Source organism: Austrofundulus limnaeus, unplaced genomic scaffold (assembly GCF_001266775.1).
Source record: "Austrofundulus limnaeus strain Quisiro unplaced genomic scaffold, Austrofundulus_limnaeus-1.0 Scaffold1352, whole genome shotgun sequence".
Lineage (NCBI taxonomy): Eukaryota > Metazoa > Chordata > Actinopteri > Cyprinodontiformes > Rivulidae > Austrofundulus > Austrofundulus limnaeus.
This window is the reverse complement of record NW_013953754.1, coordinates 10,321-23,206: the sequence shown is the minus strand read 5'-3', so window position 1 is coordinate 23,206 and position 12,886 is coordinate 10,321. Positions and strand designations below refer to the sequence as shown.

The 12,886-nt window shown below is 40.9% G+C and overlaps 1 protein-coding gene across 3 annotated transcripts in view; it reads left to right on the top strand.

Annotated features, from left to right (window-relative positions):
• Nucleotides 1–12,752, top strand: part of LOC106535074 (kinase D-interacting substrate of 220 kDa) — a gene marked incomplete at its 3' end in the record, with an annotated part of 33,947 nt that extends 21,195 nt beyond the window's left edge. For all 3 annotated transcript variants that reach the window (XM_014031957.1, XM_014031956.1, XM_014031955.1), the window contains 2 exon segments: nt 10,198–10,376; nt 12,541–12,752. In XM_014031957.1, coding sequence (XP_013887411.1) covers nt 10,198–10,376; nt 12,541–12,752 — 391 coding nt within the window.
• Between the last annotated feature and the right edge of the window lie 134 nt (nt 12,753–12,886).

The following is a 12,886-nucleotide window of genomic DNA, read 5'->3' as shown; positions in this document are numbered from 1 at the left end:
AATCAAAAAGATCCCTCCCAGTGCAGGTTACAACCAGCTCCTTTTTGTACCTTTTACTTCTAGAAAAAAGAGAAAAATATTTAAAAATACTCTTCTGTCTTTGCTCCTATCTCTCGAAAACACACAGGCTTTCAAAAGAGGTGAAGCTGGGTTTTTTGCAAACTTACTTGGCAAGACAAATGGCTGTGTCGAGTCATTGAGGACACATGGCAAAAAGAACCAAAAATGTACTGTTGATTTTCAGAGTGGGAGCAGGTCAGTACAGCCTTCCTAATCTGATGGAGAATGTCTAATCTGTTTTTAACCCCCTTAATTTCTTTCAATATTGGTAAGGCTGGTACATACACCCAGACTAATGCGAAAGCAGCAGAAAGAGAAAAAAAAAACTAAGAAATATGGCACTGACTAGTAATGATGAAGCTTTCTCACACTTGCAGACTGAATGTAGCTCAAATGTTAAACTGCTGTAAGAAAAGACTTACAGGAAAACTGCATACGTAATGGGTTTATTTTCTCGAACACACAAAAATAAAACGAAGAGGTAAAAAACAGATTTATTTGAATCAGTTCTAACGATTGTCTCTGTCAAATGATCCCTCTCAGATTCATCTTTCAACTGCCGCTTATGCAATTTCTTTTCTCTCGTGCGCATCACTTCTGATGAGTCAGTTTTCTTGTGTTTCAGCTTCCATTAGACACCTAATGACTATAGCTGAACGTGCTGTCTCCTGCTTCATGCTTATTGCTTTCAAGCAGTCTTTGTCATTTTCAGAGACGGTAGATGAAGCCTCATGTTTATTAGCCCAATGATGTTTTGAGCCCAATTCATCACTTTCATTTAACATTTGTATTTAACAAACTCTGTTTTGTAGATGAACTTTAGGACCGAGAACAAGTTGAGAATATTATACATTTTTTTGTGTTGTTTGTTTAGTAACTATGTGAATATAAATAACATTTTTGCAATAAAAATTTGTATGAAACAAATATTAGTGGCACCTAATAAATATTAAATACATTTAGTCAAAGCAAAGTACAACCAACAAAGTTTATTTTAAATAAAATACATCATTTTATAAGTTATCAACAAGGGACTAAGAGACTTAAGTTAATACATAGATACTGTAAATAAAAAAAACAATTGGCTTGTTTGATATTAATGATACAACTGAAGTTTACAGCGAGTTGCTGAACTGATTTAGTTAATCCAAACTTTGAAATTTTCAGGTGAACTTTGTACAGTTTAGTTCAAAATGAGTGGATATGTTCATTCCTGCATTTCTACGTGTACTACCATGGCTTGTTACAAGAAATAATTTGTTTGTTTTTTTGTGTGACTGGCTTGAGAGAAGCAGTTCTGTCTGTGTAATTAACATATTTGGACCCAGTGATGTACGAGGGCGGGTTTTTGTCAGACCATCAGAGAGTTTATTCCTGGATGCCCAGATCCAGTTTTCAGGCTCTAGAAAAAGTGTGACTGGTCCACTGAGCAGGTTCCTGCACCACTCTGACATCTGGTGCCTCGCCTGTGCCAGGATGCCCCCGCTGCACTCCGGAGTGTGTTTCTGGCTCCGCACCTGAATCTCCTGTATTCGTCACACACACACACCCACACATTCGCACACATCGCCTGCTATACCTTCAAACACACCTTAGCACATCAGAGTTGTAGTGTTGCGTCTAACTTAAGACCGTATTTGTCACTTTAAGTTTTCCCGGTTAATCTAATGCGCACACATATTTATTGCATGCCTAATCCCACACACATGTGCATTTTTGCTCACACAGATGTAGCTCTCACACCGGGATATGAACATATGTCACCCCCAACTCCTCTGAGATTCAGTGTAACTAATCAGAGCCTGAGATGCAGACTGTCTTTAACGAACACACATGCTCTAAAAAATAATTAAAAAAATAACCACAGAGAAATGATTTTCAGGTAAAATTGTTATGTTAAGAACTGTAGCCTTACCTTATATTTGTTTGGGAATAAAACTTACCTTTTATGCTTTTTACATTAGATTCATCATCCATTTTTCTGATTTTTTTCCCCACTAAAGGCATTTCTTGGACACTCCAAAAAAATGCAACTAATCAAAATTTGAGTGAATGTGTAGCCCTGCAATTCGCTCCTAATTAGAGTGACTCTTATCCCTAGTACTGAAACATTAAGATGACACTCTCTTCATTCAGGATTACTTTAATTGGCACAATTATTGTAATTTACTTGCAATTATGTGCTGGGTTGAAAGTGCCATTCCAAAGCTCATGCTGGTGCTTCCTTTTATATGGAGTCTTCTAATAAGCTATTCAAATTTGGCCACAAAAGTGGTACATTTCAATTCTTTTCTTTCAATCAGCATTTCTGAACTTTTTTGCCCTCTAAGAGCTTTTATTCTTTTACCACATGGTTTCTGTTGTTCGTGTTAATTCTTGTGCCATTCTGGATACACGGTAAATTAGTTTTTGTTCTCTGTCTCTGTCCTCTTGGGGAGACTATTTTTCCTTTGTGAAGCTGCTCTGAACAGGTATTTTTGGTAGATTATGGAGTAGAAGTGGTGGATCTGTTTCTAGTTGCCTTTCATTTGTCTAAAAATGAATAAATTTGTCAAAGGGAGTGTGAAGTCCCCAATGTCTCACTAAAGTTCCTGCTCTAGCACTGATAGCTCAGTGGCACTGACCGTACTTCTTAAAGGCTCAGATATAGTTGCATATTTGAGTGTCGTGCAGGGATCCTCTGATCACGCTAGTACCTTTGCAAGTAGTGTAGAATTTTGTAGTTGACGTCTCTGATGTAGTACTCTGCAAAAGGACATGTGACAGTACACTTGTGACGTGTTGCAACATAGAGAACAAATATTTGATGGACAAACAGTTTTTGAATAGAGCGTGGTGCTCGCAGCCCATGGGGAGTTGCAAAAATTTGGAGGTGCACAACCATGCGCCGCAACACTGCACTGGGCCAACGCTCGGGTTGGGAGTATAGCATCACTGTTGGCATGCCCACCCTAGCGCCGTGTTCAGTGTGTTATCTGTAAACCTAGTTTAAGGCCTCCACAGACTCCATCCAAAGATGAACAGTCGATGCACAGTCACATGGTTTTTTGATGTTCGTTTTCTCTCACACCTTTCATATCTCCTGCGACCGAGCTCCCGCTGCGGTATACGTCACTGCACATGGATTTTCATCATGAAACTGTGACAATGAGAGCCGATTTTGGCAGTTCAGCTGGAGTACGTGCAAGCCTTGAGTTTGTCTTTGGTTTGTTAATGTGGTTTCTCGGCCTCAAGACATGTTGATTCTAGTGGAAAAAGTCCAGTGGTAGACACCCAGAACCATGAACAATGTCCCGTTCTGTCGTCCCTCCATCACTCAGGTGTTTGATGGCGATGACTAAAGCATGACTCATCCTCATCCAACACAGCTCAGCCGCTGCTGAGCTGCTTAAAATGTAGGAAAATAAAAAACGAAACTGCAGTCAGTGTGTACAGGTGACACAAAAGTAGGTGTGTGTGTGTATGGAAGTGGAGTTTTTGATTGTGCGGAGGTCACCATGTGAGGATGGAAAGAACGTCATGCAGCATTCTTTGTTAGAAAATCCTTAAAGCCCTTTTTCATTTCTGCCTGTGAGCCGAGGTTGAAGGATTAGTCTAATTGGTCTGAAACAAGAGAGCTGCTCTGTTCTTCATTTCGTCCAGAACACAAATAAGAACTTTAAATGCCGTAAAAACACACACTGTGACTTCTCTGACTCCACTTCTGAGTCATGGAGTTGCTTATCGGTGACAAGAAGGTTGGATTAGCWTTTAATTGTGACACTGAGATGAGAGGAACAGACAGGAGAGATTAGAAACAGACATAAGCTTGATAGTTTAGAATTTCTGCTGTGGTGAGAATTAGTACTGATGTCTCCTGCTTCTTTTTTTCCGTCTGTTTGGGGTGGAGCTTCTGGAAGGTGATTATAAATAGCAGCATAAGGTTGTGAAAGGACTGGTGTTGACTTTTAAGGAGACAGCAAGATTCAGCACTTATCCACTACATTGAAGCCATAGGCGCTCTTGATGCACTTACACACGGACGCACACACATCTCAGCTATTATAAGTCAGTGGAGATCAAGCTCCCACAGTTTATGCAGACACCACAATAAAATAGTAATTATGTACATTGAAATTAGCTTTTAATTTGGCGAGTGATCTTGCTACCTGTCATTGTGTAGCTCAAACATTTGGTTATCAAATTATTTTTCACTGGAGCGTCTCCTGCTTTCAAAGAAAGTTTGTAATCATCGGGGAAGATCTTTCCAAATTGTCATGAAAGGGCTTTTTATTTGATCGTATAATGTTTTCCCTTACTCTTTCTATTTAGGTGTTTTGAAGCAATTTCGGAGAATGTGCAAAGAGAATTATCGGATGCCATTCACGGCAGGAAGTTCTCTGTTTAAGATGAGTACTCCAGTGGAGTGGAGCCTTGGTAGATTACACAGGAAGTTCGGTAATATGCAAAAATAATCTGTTTTAGATAATTCAGTGATTTGTTTACTGTATGTTACCATTGGTAAGAGTGTTTATCGTAATAACTTCTTTATTTTATGGTAATAATATGTGCGTCTGGACAAATCAGTATTATCAAAGAACTGAAAGCAACAAAGATCTCACTGACCCATGATTTACACTGCGTTCACTCTGTTCTGCTCCACTGCAGCACAAACTCTACTGTAAATATGGACCCTTTGTAGTCAATGAGAGCATTTCTACTAACTCTGCAGGGCAGCGCAGGGCAGGGGTGTCCGCACAGCCATCCGCCAAAATTAGACCTGATCTATTTTMGCTGGACGTCTACAAAGATCACACCGCAACCGCAGGAAAATGAATGAGCACAAGTATTTTCAAAATAATGTTCAAAATAATTTAAAAATAAAATAAATTATTTGCAAAATAATTCAGCAAAGACGAACTACATTGTGTCAAAACCTAGCTATATTAACAAATATATGGGTAATTTAGAGACATGAACTGCCAAAATTGATCATTTATGGCTATGCATACACACAAACAAAACATGAAATTTTTATTCTGAAATCAGAAGTTTCGAAAAGACATCAATGCATTTTCAACTGCTGTTTTGAGTCTGTCTTCCACAGAATTAAATATTTTGATCTGACTTAAGTCAAAAAGAAAAAGTAAGTAGGTCCTCTGGACGGGTTCTTAAATGAAACGTTTCATCTCTCCTCCAAGAGACTTCTTCAGTCTGAGAGTTTCAGGTGAACTCAGCCTTACCTGAAATGCCTCTGACTGATGAAGAAGTCTCTTGGATGAGAGACGAAACATTTCATGAAAGAACTCGTCCAGAGGACCTACTTACTTTTTYTTTTTGATTTTTCTACCTGGATTACTGAGATGCGTCAGGATGTCTGACTTTAGTATTTATTGCTGGCTTTATCGCGCCATTTCGCATTTCCCTGACRTGCTTCTACTCTGGGCATCTCACAGGAGTGCAGCAGATGCAGTGTAAAACCACGGTTACTCTTCTCAAAACTTCTGTTATTTTAAGAATGCTCCAGATTTTTCCTGTTGTATTTCTACATGCTTCCATTTTCAAGGTAGCTGGCCTGATTATCTCCAAAGTGGATCTAATGCAAACCCTGTTGGAATCAGCATTTTTTTTCATGCAGCCCCTCCAGGACATGCCTGACTAATTTTCAGGGCTGCATTGGATGTGCACAATGTGTTTTTCAGGTTTTTTTAATTTTATTTTTACACTTACTGATACTTCCCTACGCTAATCTAGCAGACATTCTTTTTAGTGAAGCTTAACAGAAAGATGTTTGTTCAGCCTGAGAATCTCAAGCTTTATTTGTCACATTAATCACTCCCTGTGTATATTTTATAAAAGACTTTCCCAGATGAGTAATTTACTTTTGCATATTTGTCTGTACTTTAGCTGTCCACCCTACTTACTCTGCATCTCATGGGCTATCAACAGGCCATTATAGCTCTCAAACAACCACAAGTACTGTTTCAAATTCAGCGAGCAGTTACTGTCACAATGAACAAACCTGGCAATGGCCTAAGGATGTTTTAAAATTTCTCTGTTGTACATAAATCACCAATCTGAGGTTTATTGCTTTACTATTTGTCAAGAATGAGGCCTGAGTTAGTTTTAGTGGAGGGTTCAGTTAAGGTTTTAGGGGTCTGGAACATGAAGGCTCCATTTCGGCTCTACACATGAGTTTAATCAACATTTCAGGGAACCGCTGAGTCTTTAGCCCGTCTCACTGAGAGGCCGCCTGCTCCGAACCTTGGTTTTTATCAACATGGTGTGTTTCCCATTAGCCTGCTTGTCTCTGTGGTTTGCTTTGGGCTGCACAGGTCCAGTTAAGTACAAGAGACTTACAATTATTGGACTAAACTTTGCCACAAATGTCTATGGAAAACAGGCATTGCCATTAGTTGTCAGTTGGCACTGGCAAGGTAAGGGAGGGAAACAGAGAGAGAAAATCCAAGTCAGAGGTTGTTCACAATACTTGAAGCATTTGATTTAAATCAAGAAAACATGTCTGAGTCTTAAGAAGACAAAGAGCATGGCGTCATCTAAAGTGAAACCATATTTTTGCTTTCTGCCTCTGCTTTTTGGGTGGTTGGAGGCCTTGGCAGCTTGCAGGGTAACAATAACCTCCCTCTGCATTGATGCTGTGAGTCCACGCGCCAACATGCCCGTCCAGTGTTTTCCCAGAGAGGGCCTCGCTGTTTTCATCCACGCGCTTTGGCACACACTCCCCGCGGCTCTGACATGACTCCGACCAGGAGAGGAATGTGCCGGACCCGGGGCCTGGCTAACTTCTTCACCCACACACTCCTTCTACTGGTCACACAGTGTCTGACTCTGAAACTCTTGAGCTTCTCAAACAATGTGCACAGTCGGTCGTCTGTTCTCCTGGCATCTCTCTGTCTTTGGGTCCCTTTATGGAAGTGTTTGGYAGGGAGACCACCTCTTTGTGGCGTGTGTGCGAACGTTGTGCACAGAGACCAGCTGTAAAGCAAAGTCAAGTGGCACATTCGCACAGTCTACGTAAGGGATAGCTTGATGAATTCTGCTCTTTTCCATCAGCTGCAATATGTAGGAGGTCGAGAGAAGAAGAAAGGCTTTACACCACTCAGCTTTGAGACCTATTAGCATTTGGATAAGCTTAGAAAGATCCCAGTAGYCACACCACACACTGAGTGCTTGGACTAAAGTGCCTGATCTGCCGCTACTATAAGCTGAGCCCTCAATAGTTCTACTGTACAAAAATGGCTGCTGAGATGCCTGACCATTTTAAACTTGATTTTGTCTTCTCGAAGGTAATCCATCAGAATCTGACTACTTCAACTGAAAGCACCATCTTGTCTGATTGCTAATAGGAATGGCTAATTCTAAAATAATCTGTCATTTAATGATAACAACTCTGCATTACTAAACTGACCAAATTTTAAAAGTTTAATCCTCTTGTCTAAACAGTTTATACTGTTAATTGTTTACTTTTTTCTTGTAACACTTGTCTCTGTCTCTATTTGTTCATTAGTATGCCAACTATTGTAGTTCTTATTGGTTGTTCCTCCTTTTTATTTAGTTGACTCTGGATCTAAAAATAGTCCACTAAGAGGGCGGTAGTTAAAGTAGACGTTCTGCACTTTGTCTAGCTGTCTGCAGACAAGTAGACAAACGTCAGTAGCTGACGCTGACTCAGTGTCGTCTTGTTTCTTTCTGGCTGTTTGGGTGTAACTCAGTGGTAGATGCCATTGACTTTGGAACACAGCTGTTTGTGTTGCTGCTTGTTAGTAGTAACGCAAATACATGCATACAGTTTGCACACAAGTGGTTACTTAGGTGTCAGAGTAATGTAGACAAAAACTTTATTTGTATTGTATGTTCCATTGGTAGTGTATTTAAATACATTAGCTCTTTTTCTATCTGTTTTCATTGGCCGTTGTTGTGTGCTATAAATATCAACCCTTAAGGTTCTAAGCTGCACAAAATACAGATTTTAAAGTAGCCACAAATATTTATTTATTTGCTTTGGAAATCGTTTTTGTACTTTTTTAAAATTCCTCATATATAAATTTGAATAAAACTATAAAAATAAACTGGATTCCTAAGAAAGTCTTTAGAGGGTGATCTTTGTAAGCAAAAAGAAGTTGTGTGTTTTGTGTGTTTTTGTATGTGTGTGTGTGAGTCACTGGCTCCTGTTGGTCTGTGTCTAAAGACCCACAAATAAACAGCAGTAATCTTGCTGGAAATGGGGTGAAAAAACACAAGCTTCTCTTAGTCTGTGTACGGGTTAATATAGTTCACCAGAAAAGGAACAAACACCCACACATGCGCACTATACACAGAATGGTGCTTACACATGGGCACAAACACACACTCCACCCTGTAAAGTTCCTCATCCTCCCTGCCAAGGTGTCAGTGGTGCAGTTATTTTCGTCAGTGTTACTTAAATTAGCACCAGGGTTGTGACCATCACAGGTGCTGTAACATCCATACCTTTACGATCCCACACATCTCCTGACGCAGAGGTCACCTGAGAGAGGTGGCACGAGGCACAGCTTGTTCAGTCTTCATATTGTTGGTGAACATGTACTTTACAAATAGTTATCTAAAGTTTAGTACATGACGGAAATCAGCAACAATTTTCTAAAAAACTTCAGACAATGGGGTACTGCATTACAGTACTTTATGTCAAAACATCTCACCCGTACACTTTGGAGTATTATTTGCCAGACTTCTACATTTGGTTGAAGACATCCTCTAACCACAAGGTCGAAGGTTTAAGCTCTACAGCAGCAGATGTGTCCATCACCAGCCATCTGTCCTGTCAAAATGTCCTTGAACAGAAGTCTGGACCCCTACCTGTTCACTCACTTGAAGCCAACAAAACTAAAAAAAAAACTATGTAACTCTGAATCAAGTCTTGTTCATCACAGAGGTACGAGAGTTTCGCTTAACAGATCTTGCAATGCTGACCAGACTAGCTAAATTAGGTTAACTGGTTTTAGTTAACAGGGTGCTCTGTTGAGCTCTGCCCAGATGTTGACCCCATCTTGACTTGGCTAGTTTGCTGCAACCGTGGCTCTAATCATCCAATTAAATGTCAGAAAGACCAGCTTCTATTCACTCTCAAAAATGCACCAGTTTTCGGGAAAAGCCCATGTTTCTGGCATGCCATTTCAGCACTAGACAGATTGGCTGATATATGAGAACAAGTATTATGGGGTTTATCTGGAAGGAGGGAAGGTTAAGCAGGATGTAGGGAGAGAAAAGCATCAACTGAGAAAATGATGAACAGGCCGGATGACAAATGGAGGCAGGGATAAGAAAAATGTCTTCTCCCACTGGAGTCTCTTCATTCATCTGATAAAAGCTGCCCACTTTTCTGATAAATGGCCTATATCATGAATAAATTCATGTTTCGTATTTTATTTTTGATTTAAATGATACTCTTTAACTCTGTGCAGCTAAACTTTTCTCATATTTTAGACTTTATTTCAATAATCCTGCTGCCACTGATGAACTACTAGTTTCAGTTGTATTTCATGCTGTAAAAGTTCAGTGTTGTGTGTTTTTCATATGATGTTTTTAATAAAATGCAGGGCTCATTTGTTCCTGCAGTGTAGGCCGGAAATACTATATCACACAGTCATGGAGCTATCTCCAAAACCTGGGGTTTGCTCAGAGCCTGCGATAACAAACGTCACGTTAACCGCAGCAGCGCATCATGACGTGCTTCCGTCTGCTGCTTGCTAAATTACTCTGATTGTCATCTTCTCAGGTTTCCTCCTCTGCTCAGAAAAGATAACATCCCTCACTCTATCTGTCCTCGAACATCCCCCATTTCACTATCTTCTCTTCTCTAAATCCAGTTATCTCTCTGCTCTCACGATGATGATGACCGTTGGCATATCTTTTTAATCTTAGCAGTGCTGCTTGCTATTTCCTCTTTTTTTTCTTCTTCTTTTTTTTACACTTTGTGTCTTCTGCTTTGAACGTACGAGTCAGTTTTGTATAAACTGACAGATTGGCTTGTTTTGTAGTTTTATTGTTTTAACGCATTCTTGATCACCAAATAATTGTGATTGAACTCTGAAAAAAAAAAAAAAACCAGCGTGTTAAGATTGTTTAAAAAAAGGTAACTTTTCTCATCTTGTCTTGAAGAATCTCCAAAAATATCCCCACCACAAAGGACATAGAGCCCCTGCTGGAGATTGATGGGGACATCCGTAGCTTTGAGGTATTCCTCTCATCCAGGACACCGGTTCTTAATGCCAGAGACGTGGAAATGTTTCTGCCCTGCACTGTCAACCTGGACCCCAAACTGCGGGAGATCATAGCAGGTTCGTGCACGCTCCGTAATCTTACAAATAATTAAATTATTCTCTAGGTTGGGTATTCAAACTATGCAACGGCCTGGTTTCTGCAAGCCTCTGGGACTCTGCTGCAGGGATTACCAATGTTTTAAAACAATCTTGTTTTTTTGCTTTGATAATGTTGGAAGTGCTGTTTTTGTATCGAACTTTCGTTGGACTTTTTAAAATCTTAGCTTTACTAATGTTATTGACCAAGTCTGCTATTATTTCTGAGTTTTTAACCACATGCTGTGGCCTTCCTTAATTAGCATGTGATTAGGTTATAAAAAAATAACAACATAAAATTGCATTTGCATTATTATTATTATCTTTCACAGGTGGCTTTTTACGTGTATCTCGGCAATCACTTCATGAAGTGTCATTTAAAATAGGTTAAAATAAYGTTTTCTTCCATGTTGAATGTGGTTTCTGACTGCAGTGTGTAGCTTAATCTCCTTCCATTGGTCAATCAATCAAACCCTAGCTGATTGGTCGCACTATGCGACAGCAACAAAAGTTGAACATTTTTCAACTTGCGTCGTGTTGCAAGCCCGTGTGCTCGTCTACGTGTAAATTTCACATGAACAAATGTCGCCTGTCGATTGGCTGAAGGAAGGCAAGCAATTGTGGCTTCATCGCACAATCTCCATAGGAATTGAATGGAGAGGGAGCGACGTCGCCTCCCGTGTGTCCAGCTCCTGAGGGTTTAATTTAAAACTGTCCTCTGCAGGGACTGTCCTGGTGCTTCGTCTCGCCTCTCATTTTCAAACAATTAAATGTCAAGCAGGTTTTGAATCCCACAACTGTGAAATCAAGACAATGTTCTCACTCCCAGTCACCAGTCTGCCCGTAGAGTTGCACAGAATTTCAYAGTTTTTAGCTGCTGTGACGTAAAAGTGCAGCAGTCTTCGACCCTGCAGTGTTCCGCTGCCATGCGTCAGCAGCCTTTCAGTTCGTACAGGCGTGTCAATGACGCCTAGTGTGAAGCTGCTGCATCAAGAGTGTTGTGAGACCACAGAAAACACACAGTCACACACACACAGAAAGTCTGTTTCACTCAGCCAACCTTGACTCATGGAGGGCGCAGCTGATCAAGCTCCACAACCAGACGTCCCGTTGGTAACTGCAGACTCATTCTCTAAAACTGTTYAGGTGTGTGTGGACTGTAACGTGTGTTTGTTGGTGTGCTCTCAAATTTGTGTAGAGAGGGTGTTTTCACCTTCACACGTGTCCACGGGGAGCGGAAAGTGACCGATGTCCCTATCTAGTCATCCCTCTCGCTCTGTGACCAGTTGGTAGTTGATGTCCAGTGTCCAGTGGGCAGTGCTGTTAGTGATACCCGCCCATGAGCCTGACTCACATCATAAGGGCCCCATTGTGTTCACAGGCTGGATTGGGTCTCACTCAGCGTGTCATTCAGCAGCCACTTGTATAACCAGGAGACATTCTGGTGCCTGCTTGTTTCTGGGTCCTTCACACAGAGCCACTCTGTTCCTGTCTTTGGAGTTATTTCACTGTAATTTGGGAGTTTTATTTTTCCTGAATCTTCCTACTTAGCTCTGTCTCAAAGTCGAATAGATTTATGGGAAAGCAACTGTGGCAAAATACTTCTAAGATGATGTTTACGAGTTCACGTGGTCAGCTGTGTTTGTTTACAAGGGTTAATATGTTTGTTCGGGACAGCAAGAGCCTACGTGGGTGAAAGTCATCACTTGACTGGCGTATAATTTGGAAAAACCGATTATATCAACGTGCCGGCTGTTTGCAAGCAAACAGGGTAATTCAAACGTCGGAGGGGGAATTGAATTCACAGCTGAAGCTTGCTTTAATATGCTCTCATTTGCTGGAAACTCCTTTGGTCTTTGACTGTCTTCTAGATAAGGACAACATGTCGGGAATAATGTTCTTTTTGTAATTCCCAGGGCTTTTCTTCTAGCACACATCAACTGTTTGATATGTATTTTTTTCTGTAGATTCATAGCTGTCCAACCCCCCCGTGAGATCATAAAATAAACTGAAATTATTGATGTGTGGGCGGATCTGAGAGGGTCTTTATAGTCACGGCCAAAACATGACCATCAGAGCCACAGATGAACACTTGTAACCTCCCCTCACGACCTTGTTCCCCCCCTGGCTATGCCCTCCTTTTTAGATGTGCGTGCAGCCAGGGAGCAGATCAACATGGGAGGAGTGACCTATCCCACGCTGCCCCTGCAAGAGGCACTGCCCCGTCCCCAGTCAGGGTACGGCCAGCACTCTGCCGTCTGCTCTCCGACGGGCTCCTTTGCCGGGTCCTTGCCTCCTCAGCCCCACAGCTCCTACTTCAGCGGAATGACTGGCCCTCAGCACCCTTTCTACAATCGGGTGAGATGTTTAGATAACCAGACCTCTGCTCACTCAAATGTCCATATACAGTGGTTTGCAAAAGTATTCATACCCCTTGAACTTTTCCATATTTTGTCACATTACAACCACAAACATAAATATATTTCACTGGA